This window comes from Lacerta agilis, chromosome 14, assembly GCF_009819535.1.
Source record: "Lacerta agilis isolate rLacAgi1 chromosome 14, rLacAgi1.pri, whole genome shotgun sequence".
NCBI classification, from domain to species: domain Eukaryota; kingdom Metazoa; phylum Chordata; class Lepidosauria; order Squamata; family Lacertidae; genus Lacerta; species Lacerta agilis.
This window is the reverse complement of record NC_046325.1, coordinates 36,666,602-36,687,427: the sequence shown is the minus strand read 5'-3', so window position 1 is coordinate 36,687,427 and position 20,826 is coordinate 36,666,602. Positions and strand designations below refer to the sequence as shown.

At 48.1% G+C, this 20,826-nt stretch overlaps 1 protein-coding gene across 1 annotated transcript; it reads right to left on the bottom strand.

The window, feature by feature from the left end:
- Positions 1-3,827: 3,827 nt before the first annotated feature.
- On the bottom strand, positions 3,828-19,707 carry FKBP10 (FKBP prolyl isomerase 10). Its single transcript, XM_033169574.1, has 10 exons — positions 19,494-19,707; positions 15,137-15,282; positions 13,284-13,473; positions 12,146-12,291; positions 10,294-10,483; positions 9,352-9,497; positions 8,369-8,558; positions 6,028-6,170; positions 5,068-5,231; positions 3,828-4,043 (listed from the first exon to the last, which is right to left on the bottom strand). Exons 1-10 carry the CDS (start codon positions 19,685-19,687, stop codon positions 3,861-3,863), a joined length of 1,692 nt encoding a protein of 563 aa, XP_033025465.1. The 5' UTR covers positions 19,688-19,707; the 3' UTR covers positions 3,828-3,860.
- Between the last annotated feature and the right edge of the window lie 1,119 nt (positions 19,708-20,826).

The following is a 20,826-nucleotide window of genomic DNA, read 5'->3' as shown; positions in this document are numbered from 1 at the left end:
GGCCAATGTGCCAGCGCTCTTTGTTGCTTCTACTTCTCAGGCTGAGCAACCATACTCCTGATTTAGCAAGGGCACAGTTGCCCTGGCCTTACACCTTCATCAGAGCAGTAGCAAAACTTCTTAAGAGCTTTTATAACCTACAATAGTTTGGGATAAAGTGAACGGATCTAGTTGCAGAACGCAACCAAAGTTTGGGCACAAACAGCAAACTATTCTTAGAAGAAAGGTTAAGACGACAGCAACAAGGCACCTACTGCCATCTTTATTGCAACTGCACACAATACACTGGGTTGTATGCAGCCAGGATTCCAAGATGGCAGCAGGCGCAGACAAAATGGCCGCCGCTGTTGCCTAAAATCTCCCTTGCTCTGCTGTCCCCCTGTTATAAAATGGAGGCGCAGGGGTGTGTGGGGGGGGGGGGGAGAGAAGGAATAGGGAAATATCAAAACCGAAAGAAAGCCGACGGTCTGAACACCCTGTTCCTCCTTAACACTCAATCCTTGCAGTTAATTTAGTCAGAGACAAACCAGAACCGCTCACTTCAGTGGAAGGGTGTTAATGTGCATGTCTCACAAGCCATTTTTTAAAATAGTAAAACTGGCTCTACTCAGTTGGGGGTCTTGCAGCCCCCATGATATTGAGGCTGTCACCAACACCATGTGCCCCTCAATGGTGTTTGCTTCCCAGAATGGAGATCAGACAGGAAAAAAAATTCAGCCAGGGAAAGAAAATGGTGATGCAGAGCTAGTCATCTCTCTCTTGGATGGTAACAACCACAGCAGTTAGGGGGGCTATTACACCTCACTGCTGTTTTTCAGTGTGGCTACAGCTCCCTAAAGAAAAGTATATGTATGGTAAGGCCCAGCCCTGTGTTTCAGATTTAAGGTGTTTTGCAAGCCTTGAATAATTCCATTCCTTCCAGAGGTTTTGGGACTAAAGACCCAGGATTACAGTAAAAAAAACAACACACCCCACCAAAAGGAGAATGGGGAATGTTTGCCGGAGGAAATGTGTTAAGTGTTGGAAGGGTTAACTCTCACATAAGACCCAGAAATGGTCAAGGCTTTCTGGAACCCAATTGCAAAAAAATAAAAATAAAATCCCCACTGACATGCCACACAACACTGAACAAGGTTATGGGGCTGTAATCTCTTCAGGCTGCAGATGGAGGACGATGTTTTTGAATGCTCCCCCCTGTAAATTCACTGGGGAGAGCTTTACTACATGCAGGGACGTTTTTATTTGTTCTTTAGTGTGGGGGAGTATTAAAAAACAACGCATTTCCCCATCTTCCCTCAAGAGGTATTGCAATCCAGAATTTTTCCACCTCATTTATCTCCACCAACACGTAGGGCAAATGAAACAAACTTGGTTGCAGTGAGTAAAAATGAAGATGCAGGACAGCTTGGAAGGGCACAGGCAGGGAGGATGAGTTTGTTTAATGTTCAGGTTGAAGTAGATGGTATGTTTGTATTCACTGGTAGCTCTGTGAGAGTTCACTGTAAAAAGGCAGCTGGTATGGTATGTGGTTTGCAGAGCAGTTTATAAGCAAAACAAGGGCATCTTTTCTAACCCATCCGAAGTTGTCAACAGGTCTGCTCTTCTCTTAGACCTTTTAACAGGCGCTTGTCTGCAAAAACCCCCACAGCTGAGCATTTGCACAACCTGAAGAGAAAACCACCATCACCTGCTATTGTCTGCCGCCGATCAAGCTAATGTTGAAACGCACAGGTGCCGTGGGAAGCCGAAAAGTTGGCAACCCCTTGCATGCTTTGACTAGCAAGGCAGGTGACGGAAGACTGCTCCCATCCCACCCTCCTTGCTGCACCTAAATCTCCAGTTTCTATCTCAGCCTAATCTTCTGAAGTAGGGATTGTGGAACAAGAGTGGGCATCATCTATGAATTCAGACTCCTGAGAGGTAGGACAATACTTGTTGGAAGGCTCATGAAAATGACTTCAGAGGTTGGAAACCCAGGAGGCACTTAAAAGAAACCCTGCAGTGTGCGTGATTGTGTGTGAGAGAACAAGACTGCAAGTAGCGGTTATGTGCACTGCACATTTTTTGGTTGGGGGTCGGGAAGGGAGAACTAGAGCATGGAATAAACGGTATTTGCTGTGCTTATGTTATGCTCCTTCCAAGGTTTGCAGCTGAAGGGATTTTATTGATGTACGCAAGATGTCAAATCGGCGAGGAGAAGGAGGCAAGCAGGACTAGTATAGAGAAAGAGAGCAGTGCTTATTCCCTACCTTTTTGGCTGCAGGGAGCCCAGACTTTGACTCATCTTAAAATTTCCAAGTCTGTCCTTTTAACATCTAGCAGTCGCTAAGCCTTCTTAAAAAAAAAAAAAAAAAAGACCAGTACCAGTTGCTGCAGAAATCCAGCAGGTATTTCTGAGAGTGTTGTTGCACTCTGGTCCTGCCTGCTTGCCTCCTGTAGGCATCTTGCGAGAGCAGGATACTGGGACTAGATGGGCCACTGGCCTGATCTAGTCGGGTTCCTTATATAGGCACACCTTGACCATGAAAATCTAGCTGACGAAGAATTATCGAAAACAGGGCCTTGTCCTGGAATTTATTTCAACTGGAATTTGTTTCAATATTATAATAATAAAACTTTTTGAAGATTTAAAAACTGATCTCCCGCCTGGCCAGAGTTCTTGGACTCTCTTAATTTTGACTTTCTGGATATCACCAAGAACTCCAATTTCTTTAAGGGTTCCTTATGTAGGCACAGACTTCCCTGGCATAAACAAGCAGCAACAAAGGAAAGCTGCACCTGTTAAGAGTCCGCCATCACAACTTGGTCACAGTTAGCAGCCCCTTGGCCTAACCTCATGTAGTCCTTAAACTGATTTCAGAAGCCCTCGGAGGGCAACACTGGCAGCTCAGAACTACTGTAATACTTTCCTCAGCAACCTGTTGGGTGAGGAGGGAGACGGAGAGAGGAGCAGGGCCGGAAAGAGGAGGAAAGGGGGACAGGAAGAAAAGGATGCGGCAGAAAGAATGGGGAAAGCAGTGTACCCACTTTTGGCCACACCCACTCCTGTCTTCTGCTCCGCCCACTGCCATTGCATGGTCTGATTACATCATCCCGTGCATAGCTGTCAACCCTCCCTGCTGTTTCCCAAAGCTATAATAAGGGAATTTCCCGCAAAAAAAGGGCAAGGTTGACATCTATGATCCCGTGACGGATTAAAAGGCTGCCCACACACCCGCCATTCAAACAATATTGCAGCAGATAGGTAACCTTATCTCCACGTTTCCGCTCCTCTCCTCTCTAGTTTTGTCCGAAAGAAAAACTTAATACCCCATTCTTGGAAATACACTTAAGCAATGCATTTGTTTGGTTCCCGTCACACGTTTCGGGATTCCTTAATATAGAATTCAGCTTCCTCGATTTGGCAAGAGAACACACAAATATCCAACTGTGTCTGTGTGTGTGTGTGTGTGTGTGTGTGCACCTGGAAGCGGCAGAACAAAAGGCATGAGTTGATGGCACGGCTCCTGCTCGCGACAATTTTGCTGCAGATGGGATGCCTGAGGAAATGGAAGGGATTCAGTAAATGGTGTGGTGTGTGGTGGTTGTCTGGAAAGGCAATCGTTGCAAGCGCTAACTCCCTGATTTTGGTATGTCCAAACAGGATCTCAGTTAAATAGTTCTCAAAAAAAGGGGAGAGGGGGGGAAAAAGAGCAAAGGTACAAAATGTAGAACAAAATAGGTTTGCTTCTGTAGGTTCAGTCTCTTTTAACTCAGGAAAGGGAGTTAGGGAGCATCTGGCCCTGCAAGGTAGGGGAAGAGGCACCAAACTGGAGTGCTTTTTTAAAAAAAACAACAACGAAGCCCAATCCCTGAGTCTTTTAAAGTTCCTCGTGTTTAACTTGATCCTCGTCTGATTTCAGCTTCAGTTCCTCTGCTGTGATCTTCCCATCCTTATTCCGGTCTTGGTTTTGGAACATGTCATTGACCACTTTTTCCGGGTCAGGGCCTGGCATGAGACGACCTTTGCCTTCAGCGATCTGAGCTTTGATGAACTCTGAGAACTGCAGAGGGGGGAGAAAGAGAAAGCAGGGAAAGGATAAGCCATTTCCGCTGGGAAGGGGGTGGCGGCATATGCATTCAACAACATGGGAAACACCATTTCAAGACATCCAGCTCCCATGTCTGGCTTCCTTTATATCAGTCTCTTAAAACTTCCTTTGCCTACCGCTTGCCATTTTTCAAGGTTGAGCAAGAGGCCGGACTGATGGGAGAAAAACGCATTGCTAAAGGTGCATTAACTTGAGTGGCTCTAGATGACAACGCAAGAGAGGGACAAGACAACTGGGAAAGGGCTGCAGCGTTCACAGGCTGTGCCCTCTGCAGCAAGACAAAGGAAAACCAGGTCCTTAATTGTGCTGGGAAGGTGGTGCTTTGGTCTAAACCGCTAAGCCTAGGGCTTGCTGATCAGAAGGCCAGCAGTTCGAATCCCCACGACAGGGCTAGCTCCCGTTCGGTCCCAGCTGCTGCCCACCTAGCAGTTTGAAAGCACGTGCATCTTCTTAAAATAAAAAGTTTGCTTCTTGTTTCAAAGCTGTTTCAAAGCTATTGTCTTTACCCGTATACAAATGGAATAATTTTTCCCTATTAATTTACTAAAACTTGAACAACTAACTACCGCATTGGCTGGAATATAAGCCACACTTTCCCCCCAAATTTTGACCGTGAGAAGTTAAAGTGTGGCTTATGTTCGTGACCTTACGGTATGCACCCAGGACTGTGGTGAAACGGCGCCATAGCGTGGCTCCCCCCCCCCCCCAGTATGCAGCCAGGAGCAGCAAGGAAGGGAGCGGCTTATATTTGGTTATTTTATCTCCCCCCCCTCCAATTTTAAAGGTGCGGCTTATATTCAGGTGCGGCTTATATTCGGGCCAATACAGTATAGGGTAGATGCTCTTACTCTCGTGGAACAAACAGTTAGAACAAATGGATCCAGCCATGGATCCACGGCTGGATCCTGTCTCTCCGCCACCCCCTCCCCGTTCAGTACCAGCGGCACCCTTTCTAACACAGAATGCAAAATCTCACCTCCTCAGGTGGGACTTCACCATCCTTGTTGAGATCCATGGCTTCAAACAGGTTTTCTGGCAGGTCGCTGTGCCAGACAAACAGGTATCCTTCTGGAACTCCTGGCTCCCGGTGTAGAAGCTCTAACTCAAAGTAGAGAACGGCACTGCCAGGTACACCCCGGGCTGAAAGTGCAAGGTACACATATCAACAGGGCGAGGTCATCCATAGAGGAGGCACTTGCTAGGCAGCAGTGACCCGGAATCAAAGCTAGGAGAAACCTGTTGACAGGAAGTGACCTCGCTTCTTGAGAGGAAGTGATATCAGAGGGTTTAGCTACTATTTCTCCTCCTCCTCACTGTTTAATGGCGTTGGCGAGGCCATATAAGGAGCCGTATTACCACCGCCTACTGGCTATAACGTTATTACTCCTAAATTATAATCATGAATTCAATTCATATAGCCTAGTTTCTCACAAGAACTTCTACAAAACCTGGACCTACCTCAAAATATTTTTGTCCTGAAGCACATCTCCCGTTAAAAACTGACAATGCCCATGTCGTTAAGTTTGAACGACTCTTTCTTAGCATTTGGGCTCTGTAAATATTGGCCACTAATCATGCCCAGTGATGAATAGCGAAAAAGTTTCTGTATGTTCCGTGCTGGAAAATGACAATGGTAAAACTCTACAAAAGGTGGTGCGAATTATGCTAAGTTCCGCGTGTTGCCTTGAGTCATTTGTTTTTCCTTCTAGTCATAGCACCACTCAGTGCTACTCTAGCTTCTGAGATTTTACCACGCAATGCATGCACAGACTTCCAACCATATTTCTGCAGCCCTAGGAGCTAGAAAGTTGCTTTGGGGGAAAAAAGAGCAAAAAAAGAAGGGACTCTCCAAATGCTGAATCCCGAGTCCAGTATCCATTTCTTCTGCCGGCTGGACTCTGAAAACAGCTGCCGGAGGTGTTGCCCACAGCCTTACCTCCACTTTCGCCATGACCCAAATGCGGAGGAACAATGACGGAACGTTTCTCCCCCACGCACATGTTGAGCAGGCCGTTGTTCAGCCCTTCAATTATCTTGTTGGTCCCCAGAGTGGCTTCTTGAGGGTTTTCATAGTCGTGGCTGTCAAGCGGGGAAACAGGGAGACCATTGGAATCCTTAGAAATATCATCTGCAGGAATCTTAGAAGTGTGTCCGGGGACCTCTTCCCCAGAATTCTGCTCTTTAAGAAAATCTTATAAATATATGCACCGATTGGCATATATATTCATTTTGCGTAATTTACTTTGCTACTCCCAGTGACAGGAAGGGGGAAAAGAGCCGCGGAGGATGCTGCTGTAGCAGGAAATGTGCTGTCAGGTTTCAGTGAATTCCGATCCTCCCCGCTCTCAAGGCAGACAGCCAAGGAAGCTCTTACCGAGTCTTTATTCAATATTCACAGAGAGAGGCCTTTGTACGCTGTCTCTTAGGTCAATGGCATTGCTCCAACTGAGCTCCTCCCCCCTCCCTTCCCCTTATGGTGGCTGCCATGGGCTAATTGTCTCATTGCATGCCAGGTTCTGGGAGAAGGGGGGTGGTCAGAAATGCTCTCCAGTGATAACACATCAGCTGGCTGCTCTGGACCTGTCTCCCCCTTCTCTTCCTCCAACACCTCCCAACTCTTCTGTTCACCTGTCTCTGGGCTGTGACCTTTCTCAAACCACAGCTGGAATTCAATACTGCCTTCCTCTTCTCTGGAAGGTTCAGGAGACTCGTCCTCCTCAGTCCAGTCCCTGACATGTGCTGATGTGGCAGCCGCGGACCCAGGTTAGGAGAATTCCCAAAGGCCTTAGTCTTTTTTTTTTTTTAAGCAAGGTGTTTATGGGCATTTTATGAGACCAGTAAGTTAACTTTTATTCTGCAGTTTTGTTTTGTTTTCTTAACATAAGAAGAACGTGCTGGATCAGGCCATAGTCCCATCTCCTCCAGCAGCCTGTTTTCAGTGGCCAACCTGATGCCTGCTTGAGGAAACCTTCAAGCAAGTCCTGAGCACTAGAGCAATGTCCCCTCCTGTGACTTCCAGCAACTGATATTCAGAAGCACGCTGCCTCTGAACGTAAGAGGCACAGCACAGACGTCATGGCGAGTAGCCCCTGAAAGCCTTATCCTTCGTGAGTTTGCCTAATCTTGCCAAGTTTGTCGCCATCACTGTCTCCTCTGGAAGTGTTCTGTAGTTTAACTATGCACTGTGTGAAGGAAGGAGTCAAGTAACCCTTCTTGGGAGGGAGGGCTAACCGTTGGTACAGAAAAATGAAGATGGAGCTTGTTTGTTTGCTTATGCACAGAACATTTTTTTAATTAAAAAAAAAAGATGCTTATTTGATTATGCGTTTGTCGAATGTTTCCCTTTAGCAGAAGTGGGGGATGGTGTCAGGGCAGTGGCACTCACTTCACCTTTGGTTTGCTACGTCCCTGCTGCTTATCGAAGGCTGGAGAAGAAGGGGCGAGGTGGCAAGGTCAGCACAGTGCAAACACACCGCTAGGAAAGCCAGGTGCCAACCTTGCCTCCATCTATCTATCTATTTATCTATCTATCTAGTTGGATGTGTACCTATCAGGGGCTGGACTGATGAGAAAAGTATAGATTTAGAACAGTGGTTTGCAGAAGGTCGTATTTCAGAGGCTTCAGGGGGGAGAAGCTGGGAAATATTGGGGGAGCAGCAGAAAGAAGAAGCACCAGGGGAGACTCAGTGTCTCTTGAAAGCATTCCTGACCCACCCCCCTCTCCCAGAACCAGGCGTGCCTTGAGAGTAGCAGAACAGTATACTCAGAGGCAGAAAGCAGGGATGATGTAGAATGGAAGCGAGCGAGGGGGTGGAACTTTACTTGGAGCAACACCATTATCTAAGAGAGGCCGCATTCCTTTGTCTCTCTCTCTCTCTCTCTCTCTCTCTCTCTCTCTCTGTGTGTGTGTGTGAATATTGAATAAACTACTTGGTAAGAACTTTCTTTGTTTTTCTGCTTCATGGCATCCCACCGTGGGAGGGATAGGATTCCCTGAAGCCTTGACAGTACCTCACCTTTTCCTCCGTGGAGCTCAAGATGGCATTTCCCCCTCCTAATTTAATCTTCACTACAACTCTGTGAATGGGACGTGGGTAGCGCTGTGGGTTAAACCAGAGCCTAGGGCTTGTCAATCAGAAGGTCGGCAGTTCGAATCCCCGCAATGGGGTGAGCTCCCGTTGCTCGGTCCCTGCTCCTCCCAACCTAGCAGTTTGAAAGCACGTCAAAGTGCAACTCAACAATTCTGAGATAAGCAAAACTCTAAGCAAAAGACTCACGAGGAGAAGAGTTTGGTGCCATCCAGGAGGGAGCAGTTGTAATGGTAGCGGACAAAGTCCCTGTCTTGGGTGGTGATGTTGCAGTCCGCAGGCCGGTGGATAGTCTGTATTTCCACAGGGTCTGTGGGATTGTGGAAATCGATGACATGGACGTCGAAGATGAGCACAGCCGAGCCAGGGATCTTGTTCCCTAGAGGACAAGAAGGATAGAGACTGGGTTTTGGGGGTGTGTGTGTAAAGAGTGAGGATGCGGGACGTGGGTGGCACTGTGGGTTAAACCACAGAGCCTAGGGCTTGTCAATCAGAAGGTCGGCAGTTTGAATCCCCACAACGGGGTGAGCTCCCGTTGCTCGGTCCCTGCTCCTGCCCACCTAGCAGTTTGAAAGCACGTCAAAGAGCAAGTAGACGAATAGGTACCGCTCCAGCGGGAAGGTAAATGGCGTTTCCATGCGCTGCTCTGGTTCACCAGAAGCGGCTTAGTCATGCTGGCCACATGACCCAGAAGCTGTACGCCGGCTCCCTTGGCCAGTAAAATGAGATGAGCGCCGCAACCCCAGAGTCGGACACGACTGGACCTAATGGTCAAGGGTCCCTTTACCTTTACCTAAAGAGTGAGGATACATAATACACAAAAATCCTCCAAGGGCCACAGCTGATTCGAGGCAATTTGCAACCTCTACCGTAGTCGCAGCACGGAGTAGGTCTCTGGGATCTCTTGCCAATGTCCCAGGATACATTGGGGGCCATTACTTCCGTTTCGTTGTTTGGCCCAGTGGTTTTCAGTCTTTACACCTTCCGGGAGCCCTCCCCAAATCAACCTTTGTTTTCTTCGCATACGAAAACCGAAGCAACGTTGGCGGATTTGTGTGGCCACTCAAACCCAGCAGAGATTTCAAAGCTAGGGGGCTGGTTTGTAGATATAAGCCTTCGAAGGGTTCCGCTGAGGGGCTCCCCACCCACCTCAACCTGTCCTCTCTACTTACCTGCCCCAGTTTCTCCATAGGCCAAGTGGGGTGGGATAATGACTCTTCTCCTTTCACCAATGCAGACTCCTTGAAGCCCTTGGTCCATTCCTGGAATAATGTAGCCTTTCCCAATATAAGTGTCGTAGGTGTGGTTTCGAGAATAACTGGAATTGGAGAGAGAGAATCCGTGGAGAAGAAGTGTCTTACAAACTGACGTTACAGCAGAGCCTGAAGTTTTCCCCTCCAGATTTCTTAAACCGTGGCTGAGCCCATCCAGAGACAGACCAAAAGAGCAGGGTGAGACATGATAGCCTTGGAAAGACTCCTTCTGGGCTAGGGATGTAAAAGGGCGTTGCTTTCTTTTCTGCCTTGCATCTGTCGCACGCCCCACCTGGGATAGCTCAGTCGGTAAAGAATGAGACTCTTAATCTCAGGGTTGTGGGTTCGAGCCCCACATTAGGCAAAAGATTCCTGCATTGCAGGGGGTTGGACTAGATGACTCTTTTGGTCCCTTCCAACTCTACAATTCTATGATTCTATGCTTTCTGTTCCACTGCAATTAAAGTTCTGTGCAAACGACATTATTCAGCTCGCTGTTCACCGTGGCTAAATATAAAAATGTAATTAACTACATTATTATTGCATAATTTCAAGAGGGAGGAGGAAAGAATAAATAACATAATGAAAAAAATGATTATAGAAAATTGGAGACTGGGTAATGGCGGCTGTGAATACTGATAATAATCACCTGCCTGATTTCTGTTTCTGTTTGCAGATGGCTATGCAAATCGACTCAATTTCAGGTAGAGCTTCCCATTTTAACGGAATCTCCCAACAACCCTATTCTGGAAAAAAAACCTGAACTTCTGGTAATGTCAACCTAGCCATACAAAGAATACCGAGGAATGACAGCTTGGTGGAGAAGGGAAGGGAAGACAGGTGCATTTCAGTCCCTGTTACCTGGAATCAAAGAGGGTCCCATCCATCAAGGTGCCATTATAATGGTACCGCACAAAATCTCCGGTCACGGCCTTGCGCTTGCAAGACGCTGGCACTTCCAAGTGCTCCAGGGAGATGCCATCTTTGGGGTTGTGTAGGTCCACCAGGAGAACATCAAAAACCAGGGAGGCTTGAGGGGGGATGACAGTGCCTGAGAAATGGAAAGGAGAACCAGCTCAGCTCAGACAGCCACATGGAGCCAGGTCACGTGGAGGAACACTTTAAACCACCCCATTTTTTAAGAGGGGACGCCAGCTAATCTGCTTTTGAAATACCATTCCTTTCCTCAAGAGCTTTGTACGGCAAAGTGTGCTAAGGTTGCGGATTCTGCCATTTGTGAAGAAGAAGAAGAAGAAGAAGAGGAAGAAGAATTTGGATCTGATATCCCGCTTTATCACTACCCGAAGGAGTCTCAAAGCGGCTAACATTCTCCTTTCCTTTCCTCCCCCACAACAAACAGGGGCTGAGAGACTTCAGAGAAGTGTGACTAGCCCAAGTCACCCCGCAGCTGCATGCGGAGGAGCAGGGACGCGAACCCGGTTCACCAGATTACGAGTCCACCGCTCTTAACCACTACACCACACTGGCTCTCTCTCAAGTCCACAAATGAATGTAGCTGACTTCAGTCCACAAAAGTTGTGGCCTTGAGGCTTTTGGTTCTGGGGTCCCCAACACGGTGCCAATGAACACCATGGCACCCTCACAAGACACCCCCTCCTGGTGCCCACCACAGCCCCCTACCAGTACGTTCTTTTTATATTTGTAGGGTTTCGTTTGGCTTTGTGAGGTGTTGTATGGTTGGGAGGGGTTTGTCTGTGTTTTGGAGGTGTTCACTTGTGTGTGTGTGTGTGTGTGTGTGTGTGTGCTTTGCAAGGAGCGGGTCTGGTGCACAAGCCTACCCTTGCATTTCCAAATGTGCCTCCAGGCCTTGAAAGATGGAGGACGCCAGTCTTAAACATTAGCGCATAGCCCCTTTGCAGATGTCATGTTTTTTAAAGACATCTCTGTGTGTGGATGCATTGCAGGGGCTTGGACTAGATGATCCTCGGGGTCCCTTCCAACTCTACAATTCTACGAATTCTTACCCCTCATCACCAAGTGTTTGTATGGGAGCCCCTTGTATGTATGCAAAAACATACGTACATTCCTATGCAAGCGGGACCCTCGAGATCTGCTAGTAGGTATAATCCTATTTTCCCCCTCCAAAAGATATTCACTTCTAAATACAATAAAATCTTATTGTCTTCTCTTTTTTTTTGAAAGAAACAAAGAAAGAACTTATTGGTGAAATTTGTGGATTTCTTTGACACAGAATCAGAGGTGATTTCTCGCATACTTTCAGAATAAATAATAATAATAATAATAATAATAATAATAATAATAATAATAATAAATTCTTCTGCAGATATGTAATAATAATAATAATAATAATAATAATAATAATTTATTTATACCCCATCCATCTGGCTGGGTTTCCCCAGCCACTCTGTGCGACTCCCAACAGAATATTAAAAGCACGATAAAACATCAAACATTAAAAACTTCCCTAAACAGGGCTGCCTTCAGATGCCTTCTAAAAGTCAGATAGTTGTTTCATTTCCTAGACATCTGGTGGGAGGGAGTTCGACAGAGCGGGTGCCACTACCGAGAAGGCCCTCTGCCTGGTTCCCTGCAACCTCACTTCTCGCAGTGAGGGAACCACCAGAAGACCCTCGGAGCTGGACCTCAGTGTCCGGGCTGAACAATGGGGGTGGAGACGCTCCTTCAGGTATACTAGGCCAGATTCAGATTCACAATTTCTTGACCACCTTACCGTAGCCTTTCTCTCCGTAGGCCAGGAACGGGGGGATCACTATTCGCCGTTTCTCTCCAGCACACATGCCTAGCAGGCCCTCGTCCATCCCTTTGATCAGCCAACCTGAACCCACGTAGGTGTCATAAGTGCTGTCTTTTCCATAGCTGGGAGACAGGCGAGGATGGAGAAAGGGAAAGAGACATCAGGCAAGGAAGCGGTGCGGCGAAAAAAACGCCACCTTCGCAGCACAGCACTGGTCAAAAACAGCCACCCACTAAAAGGTAAAAAAAAAAGACCCCCTGCAAGGTTAAATCCAGTCAAAAGTGACTATGCGGTTGCCGTGCTCATCTCACATTCAGGCCGAGGGAGTCGGCGTTTGTTCACAGGCAGCTTTCCGGGCCATGTGGCCAGCAGGACTAAACCACTTCTGGCGCAACAGAACACTGTGGTGGAAACGAGAGTGCACGGAAACGCCATTTACCTTCCCGCCACAGCGGTACCTATTTATCTACTTGCACTAGTGTGCTTTTGAACGGCTAAGTTGGCAGGAGCTGGGACAGAGCAACGGGAGCTCACCACCATCATGCAGATTCAAACCGCCAACCTTCCAATCGGCAAGCCCAATAGGCTCAGTGGTTTAGACCAGAGTGTCACCCACTCATCTTATTCTTGTTCTACATCAGGCTTCCTCAAACTCAGCTCTCCAGGTGTTTTGAGACTACAATTCCCAGCATCCCTGACCACTGGTCCTGCTAGCTAGGGATCATGGGAGTTGTAGGCCAAAAACATCTGGAGGGTTGAGTTTGAGGAAGCCTGTTCTATATTGTTCTTAATCACTACATTTAACTGTAATTAACACCACTACCAGAGATCCAGCATCTTTGACCAGATAGCTGCTCTACCTATTATTCAGAATGAGAGTCAGGTTAAAACATAATGCTAAACGCATCTTTGAATCCAGCGGCTGGGATTCTCCTTCTGTTTTTTAAACCAGCAGCAGCCTTGGAAGGGTAGGGGGTCAATCCAGTTCGGGACTGTAGCCAAGGGACTGCTATAATTGCAACTGCAACGGCAATAGTTATTATTTTGCCGTTTTTCACTCTCTGTACTAAACCTCTGAGCCAAAACATGCCATTTCCCCTTCAGCGCATCCTACCTGGAGTCGAAGGGGGTGCCGTCGAGAAGTGTGCCGTTGTAGTGGTAGCGCACAAAGTCTGAGTTCTCCACTGTGCGGTTGCAGTGTTGTGGCTTGGAGACAGTGGTGATCTGCAGCTTGTCTTCTTTGTTCCAAATGTCAAGCAGGATGACATCGAAGTAGAGGGTGGTGTCCGGGGGAATCAGGCCAGCTATGGGGTTGAAAACGAGGGACGACCATGGAAACGACAATTTTCAGGGGAACTGCGAGGACACCACAACCACTGCCCCTCTGCCAATGGCGCCAGGCCATTCGGTATTACTATTTATCTATTTTTATACTGCCACCCATCTGTGTGGCACTTTACCGAGTACAGGAAATGCATAAGAGGGAAGAGAAAAGAGTGGTGGATGGGGAAGCCATGTAAAGCGAAACGGGTGGAACCGGAAACGACAAGAAGTAGGGAAGCTCGAGTGTGTTTGGAGGCGGGAAACAACTTCTCAGTATAGAAACCTGCTCTTATTATCTCAGGGCCTTCCAAAACCCTAAGATGTATTTTATATAATTGACTTTTTATTTCTATTCTTTGTATATCGTATTGTTGTTTTATTGCTATGGCCGATGGCTGATGCAAATAAAGATTCATTCATTCATTCATTCTCAGGGCCTTGCAGTGCTATCCTTGCTATGGCTAGCTCAGTTGGTCAGAGCATGGGGCTGACAATGCCAAGGTTGCAGGTTCAATCCCCGTAAGCGACAGCTGCTTATTCCTGCATTGCAGGGGGTTGGACTAGATCAGTGGTGGCGAACCTATGGCATGCGTGCCAGAGGAGTGGCAGAGGAGGCACTCAGAGCCCTGTGGGCACGTGCGCTGTGGCCCCAGCACAGAGCCGGCAGAAGGCAAGGGTGGTGCGTCGAGTCCTCAGCTCAACTTGGGCAGCTGGAGCACCATGTGTGCGGCAGGTCGGCGCAGGAAACTGTGTGGCCAGAGCAGGATGTGTTGGTGGGCCGCCGAGACTTCTGAGCAGCCGCCTTCCTCCTCCTCTTGCGAGATTGAGGCTTTACACACCCTCCGGCAGGAGCCAATGGGAGGCGCCGGGCAGGGCGCGTCACGTGGGAGCCTGCAGGAGAGGATGGCATTGCTGCCGAGCCTCAAGAAGCCACTTTGTCCACAGCCAAGTGCAGCGGGTGAGGGCATGCCCGGGTCCACGCTGGACACCCTGCGTAGGGGCCGGTTGGGGCTGGGCGAGGGAGCGGGGTTAGCAAGTGGGGCAGCCCCCGGGGCCCTTTCAGGAAACAGTGGCGTGATCGGGGGCGCCGCTCTGCACACGCTCAGAGGGCCACGCTGAGAACGCTTGCTTGCTTGGGCTGGAGCTTAAAAGCAGGGAATTCCTGTCTGCGTGGTCAATGCAGAGATCTCGTGAAAATCAAAAGTGCGATAAATAAGTGGGTTTTCAGTTGCAGTTTGGGCACTCGGTCTCTAAAAGGTTCGCCATCACTGGACTAGATGATCCTCAGGGTCCCTTTGAACACTATGATCCTCCTACCCCCATGCTAGGATCTAGCGCATGGGTAGGCAAACTAAGGCCCGGGGGCCGGATCCGGCCCAATTGCCTTCTAAATCCGGCCCGCGGATGGTCCGGGAATCAGCGTGTTTTTACATGAGTAGAATGTGCCCTTTTATTTAAAATGCATCTCTGGGTTTATTTGTGGGGCATAGGAATTCGTTCATCCCCCCCAAAAAAATATAGTCCACCCCTCCCTCAAGGTCTGAGGGACCCCTGATAGTTGACCAGATCACCGTGCATAGATATGCAGCTAACATGCAGTCAGGCTCAGCCCACGCCTGTCAACCCTGGACTCTTGCCACTCACCCACGCCGATGCTGCCATAGCCAAGATGAGGTGGCACAATGAGGTGCCTTCTCTCGTTCACACACATCCCCTGCAGGCCTCTGTCCATGCCGGTGATGAGCCGCCCCACGCCAGCCACGCCGGCCACTGTGGCACCTCGATCGTAGCTGGAAGGGGAAGAAGGCATTGACGGAAGAGATGATCAGAAACAAAAAGAATGGAGCAAAGATAACTCTAAATTGACCAGTTAAGAGATAACATGATGTGTGGTTGTGGCCACTGGCTTAGATTGCTTTAAAGGGGACTGGACCAATTCACGGAGGATGAGGCGATCAATGTCTACTCGCTATGGCCCTAGGCAAGCTCCAGGTTCTCAGGCGGCATGTCTGCGGATGCCATTTGCTGGGGAGCAACACCAGGTAAAGGTAAGGTAAAAGGTAAAGGACCGCTGGACAGTTAAGTCCAGTCAAAGGCGACTCTGGGGTTGCAACGCTCATCTCGCTTTCAGGCCGAGGGAGCTGGTGTTTGTCCGCAGACAGCTTTCCAGGTCATGTGGCCAGCATGACTAAACTGCTTCTGGCACAGCGGAAAACCGTGATGGAAACCAGAGCGCACGGAAACGCCGTTTACCTTCCCGCCATAGTGGTACCTATTTATCTACTTGCACTGGCGTGCTTTTGAACTGCTAGGCTGGCAGGAGCTGGAACAAAGCAACGGGAGCTCACTCCGTCGCAGGGAATCGAACCGCCAACCTTCCGATCAGCAAGCCCAAGGGGCTCAGTGGCTTAGAGACCACAGCGCCACCTGCATCCCCTGGAACACCAGGAGAGGGCTGTGGCTCATATCCTGCCTACAGGCTTCTCCCATCCGTGTGGTTGGCTGGCAACTGTGAGAAACAGGATGTTGGACTAGCTAAGCCAGCCTTGGCCAACTACCAGGTGTTTGGCACTACAATTCCCATCAGGCGCAGCAACAATTTTAGCCAATTCAGAGGCAAAGGAAGTTTGTGTGGCGTGGTGGAAGCGGAAACACATCTCGCTGAGTTCACTCTGGGGCCTGGCCCGGCCGTTCCCTCCTCAGAGTGGACCTCGTGGAAAACTATTTGAGAACCAGAGCTTAAGGCTGAAAAGCAGCATTGTACTATTAAAAACCCACACAAACTCTTCCTGTGCAAAAAGGAAAATAAATATTTCTGGCTTCAAGATGCGCTTGGATACATTTACGAAAACTATTTTAGGACCGATTCAATTATTTACCTGAATTGCACCACAACAGCAGAAACCATCTTTTTTAAACAAAACTGTGCCCTGAGGCAAGGAATGTGGGTGTATGCCCATTTTAGTAAGGCAGAGATTCCATAAAGTTTTGCTGGGGAGGGGGGAAAAAAACCCCCCAATCCTCCCAAACTACTCCTGCTAGCACGGAGAGGAGCAGATGAAACCTGATCTCCAACTTCCTTTCAGTCAGAAAAGGAAGAGCGGAATAGCCTGATCCTGCACTCTGAATTCGCCAAGAGGATCAGCCTGCATATGGGGGAGGAAAGGCAGTTAGCACTGAGGTTTCAAATCAAGACCAAGTTTTCTTTCTTCCAGATCTCTAGAAAACTGGATCCAGGCATTTTATAGGACTGCTGCTTCCAGTGTGTGCATTTTGGATGCGGAAAGGAGTCACCGTCCTAAATTGCAAAACCCAGCCTTTTAAAATGCCTGGATCCAGCTGCAGCCTCATGCGGATGACACGTCTACAGCCGAAACGGCAGATCCCATCATGGACGCCATCTCCTCCCACAGCCTATAGCAGCTCAATGCCTGCCCCCTTCCTTCCGACACACCGCTATCTTGCTTCGTAGCTCAACCCGGCTCTGTGGGCAGTGAAGTTTGATGCTCGAGACACGATTTCAAAATGCCCTAATAGTTTTGTTACGGTTCACTCTAATATACCTTAGGATGTGCCAGCTAAATTACACCTAGATTCAGAGATTCTGAACCAAGGGATAATGTAACAGCAAAGCACCCATTCTCAGTCAAACAATTTGTCTTTTGACGCAAGGGAACTACAGTACCAGGAAAGTGAGTGAGTGTTCTTTATTTATTAAGGGAGTTTGGACGCATGACAGGTTTAACTAAAAGTCCCACATCGTTATTTTTTTTTTTTCAGTTTTAAAAACAAAGCCTGCAGAAGTTCAGATCTAAAATATCCTTACGTGAAAACGTCCTGCTCTAGATTGTGCTTCCTTCTCCCTCTTAAAATTTATTTCATCAATTCTGTCCTCATTCCAATTTCGCTTTACTGTATCATGTGGAATGTTGGGCTGCAATTTGGTTTGATCCAGCAATGGAATTCTTACACAGATGACTTTAACTTTCCTTTCCTCTGACGCCCCCCGTCCCAGTCCCCCCTCCACACACCAATGCACCCTCAAATTCTGCTCCAGAGGGTTGGCAGAAGATTTTGGGGACATGGTGGGGGGAGAAGAGAAGGGAAGTCCGATTGCCTGAATGGAACTCCATGCATGCAACACTGGCTACAATTCTATGTTCAGAAATTCCAAGTAGTGAACCGCGGTACTATGCTTGCAACCATAGAAAAATACCCCTTCCTTTAAAACAACAACCACCAGCCATCCAGCAACGATAATCTTTCCTTCCTTCTCTCTCCCTCCCTTGATACCCATTTACCTGGGGGAAAGTCCCACTGAACTCTATGGGACTTATTTCCAAGGACTGCATGGATGGAGAAGGGAGTGTCAAGGAGAGGTGCAAACTGAAGGTTTATTATCTTTCTAGATGATCTGATTTTATCATCTGTGGAGTTGAGGAATGTGGGTTGCTCTAAAGTTTTCAGGAGCAGCCTACAGCAAAAAAAAACAGGCCAGACCTAATAGAACGACGTCCATTTTGTCTTATTTCAAACACTTCGCCTTCCCCCAAACACTCCTTGCACCTCTTTACCCCTAGTGAAATAAATAATAATAATTGGTTTTTTTTAACAAGTTCCTTTGACTAAATCTCATTTGAGTGTGGTCAGATTCAGCAAACAAATTCTATTCTACAATGATACAACCCAAATTTAGCCGATGGGAAGAAATTATCTAAAGTATGTTTGCTAAGGCAAGGGTTTGTGGCCTGAGTTGCCCCCGCTACCACAGGAGCCTGACCCTCTGAGAGATATTAAATGCCCCTTTCCTGAATATCCAGATTTTCTGAATGTAAATCTCTAACTCAGATAAAAAGCATGTCAACAGTATTCTGTCCAGTTTTCCTAAAAACAAACAAACCTCTTTCCAATGCTCTGGTCATAGGTACTTAATTTTTTTTTAAATTTAATGCATCACATTCATTTCATGTCAACCTTCACCCTTGCTTTGCTCCTCACCCCAGTACAATTGCAGGAAAGCGCCCCCACAAAATTTATTGCAAGCCTGCCCATTTTTCTTCCTGAGCGGACCTCTTCTTTTTCCCAGACCTGGCTCTTTGCAAAGTCCACCCTGCACCCTTCTAGCCAGAAGCTGGCTTTGCAGCTGCAAACTGCTGTGCAAAAGCATCTGAAGTTATGTGAGGGATCAGCGATGCCATACAGTATTTCTCTTTCCCCCGAGGCCCCCAAAGGGGCAGAAGATAGAAGGCACATACCACCAGAGGCACGCAATTCCTCTTGCAAGGGGGAGAGAGAGGGAAGGAAGGTTTCTCGTTGCTGGCTGGTTGGTGGTTTTTGTTTTTTGTTTTTAAAAGGAAGGGCTGTTTTTCTACGCTTGCATGCATGGCTATTTCAAAAGCGCGGGTCTCCCGTCTCTCAATTTATGGGGGGATTTCCTAAGGGGAGGGGCAGGGGCAGTGTAGAAACAGATATGAAAGCTAGGCACTATTGTACCTTAAACCTAGCTTATGGACGCAACAACGGAATGTCTAGCAACACTTTCTGATAACAAGAATACAAAGCTGAAAATGAATGAACTGCAGCTAAAATGTTATGTTCCTTTTTCACATGGTCTAGTGCTTCCCCTGCCCACCCACCCCCTAATATTCTTAAGAGGTTCTCTTCTCCAGTCCTCAGAGAGCAGCTGGAAGTAGGGGAGGCGGAAAGATGTCCTCCCTCCCTTCCACTCTGCAGTTTTAATCTGAAATCTTGCTCCCAGAGCTCAGAAACTGCATGCACTCATGAAATAATTCCCTGTCGCAAAATGCGCCTAGAACAATGGGAGTTTCGAACACGGGGGGCGCGGAAATATATTTCGCCACTCCTTGATTCCAATTTGCCAGGGATTGCAGGTGAGCTGCCACTAGTAACCCCAACCCTTTGTCTGGATCACAGTCCTGCCCTGGACGGACGCTGCTGCGCATTTCTCAGCGAGGAAAATAAGAGAAGGGAAGTACTGTACCTGGAGTCGAACTTGGTGCCGTCCTGAAAAGTGCCATTGTAATGGTACCGGACGAAGTCGCCCATCTGGACTTCTCGCAGGCACACTTTGGGGATGTAGTATCTGTCGATGACAACGTCCTCCAACGGGCCGGGGTCCCCCAAGCCGCGGACCCCGAGCAGGCTCAGCGCAAAGACGAGGCACAGCAGGCTCATGATGTTCTTCGACGTTGCGCCCTCGGGCAGGAAAAGGAAGGCTCGGCAGCTGCGCCTGGCGCTTGTGCGCTGGAAGCAGCCGAGGGGGGAGCGGACGGGGGGGTGGGTGGGAGGGAGAGGAGAGCGGAGGAGGCGCTTTCTTAAAAAAGAAAAAAAGGGGGGGGGGAAAGAAAAACCCGAAACGGAGGCCTGGAGGATTGCAAGCCAGCCGCTCCGATTTCTGTAGACGTGTAAAAAAGCGGCCTGCGGTTGGCTTACAAAAAGGGATCCCAAGCCCCAGTTCCTGCGCTCGTGGCGGGATCCGATCGCTCTCAGCAGGCAGGGATTGCTTTGCAACCGATTTGGGAATGTGTGCGTGTGTCCCCCCCCCGTTCCCCCCTGCTTTTAGGCTTTTGCAGCAAAGACTTCTGGAAACTATTTCAAAGCGTGTCCAGGCAGCCAGAAAAGCCCTGAGAAGAGAGGGCTTGCTTTTAAAAAGTTTTTTTTTTTCCTTTTCGCCAGGTCCTAGTGCTTGTTGCCTACCCGATTGGAGAGTCAGAAAAAAGACATGCTTACGTGGTCCCCGAGGGTGCGGTGGGGCAGGAACTGAGCTTTACTGTACAACATCCCATGGAGAACCCTCCCCCGGCCGGGACCGTTTTTTTTTTCCTTTTTGCACAAACTTAACTTTTGGAATGCGCTGCCTCAATATGAACTGATGGCTTTGAAAGGGGTTTAAATAACTTTTCAGTGGGCATTGGCTATGAAAGCTAAATGGACAGACTACTATACGTGTGTAGAGAATCAGCATATCAGAATGATGCTGTTAGAAACAGTCTGGAGGTGTGGATCTTTATGGACTTTATAGTTGCTTGGACTGGTTTTTAGTTTTTATTTTTTCCAGACTGCAGAGTTACTGCATTTCTCAAACCTAAAATCTGAAAAGTGCCACGGACTGGATTTGTGTGCGTTTTTCCCTAACCATTCGCTCCGTGCAGATAATCAAACCTGTGTGAGCTAGAACAGACAATTGATTTTAAATTGGCTCCCTTTTTATCCGTTATAAACCGTATTAACAAAGCTGTATAAGCAGGGGAGAGAGCGACTCCAAGCTGCTTTTCCAAAGCTTTCTAAACCAGTGTTTTTCAACCTTTTTTGGG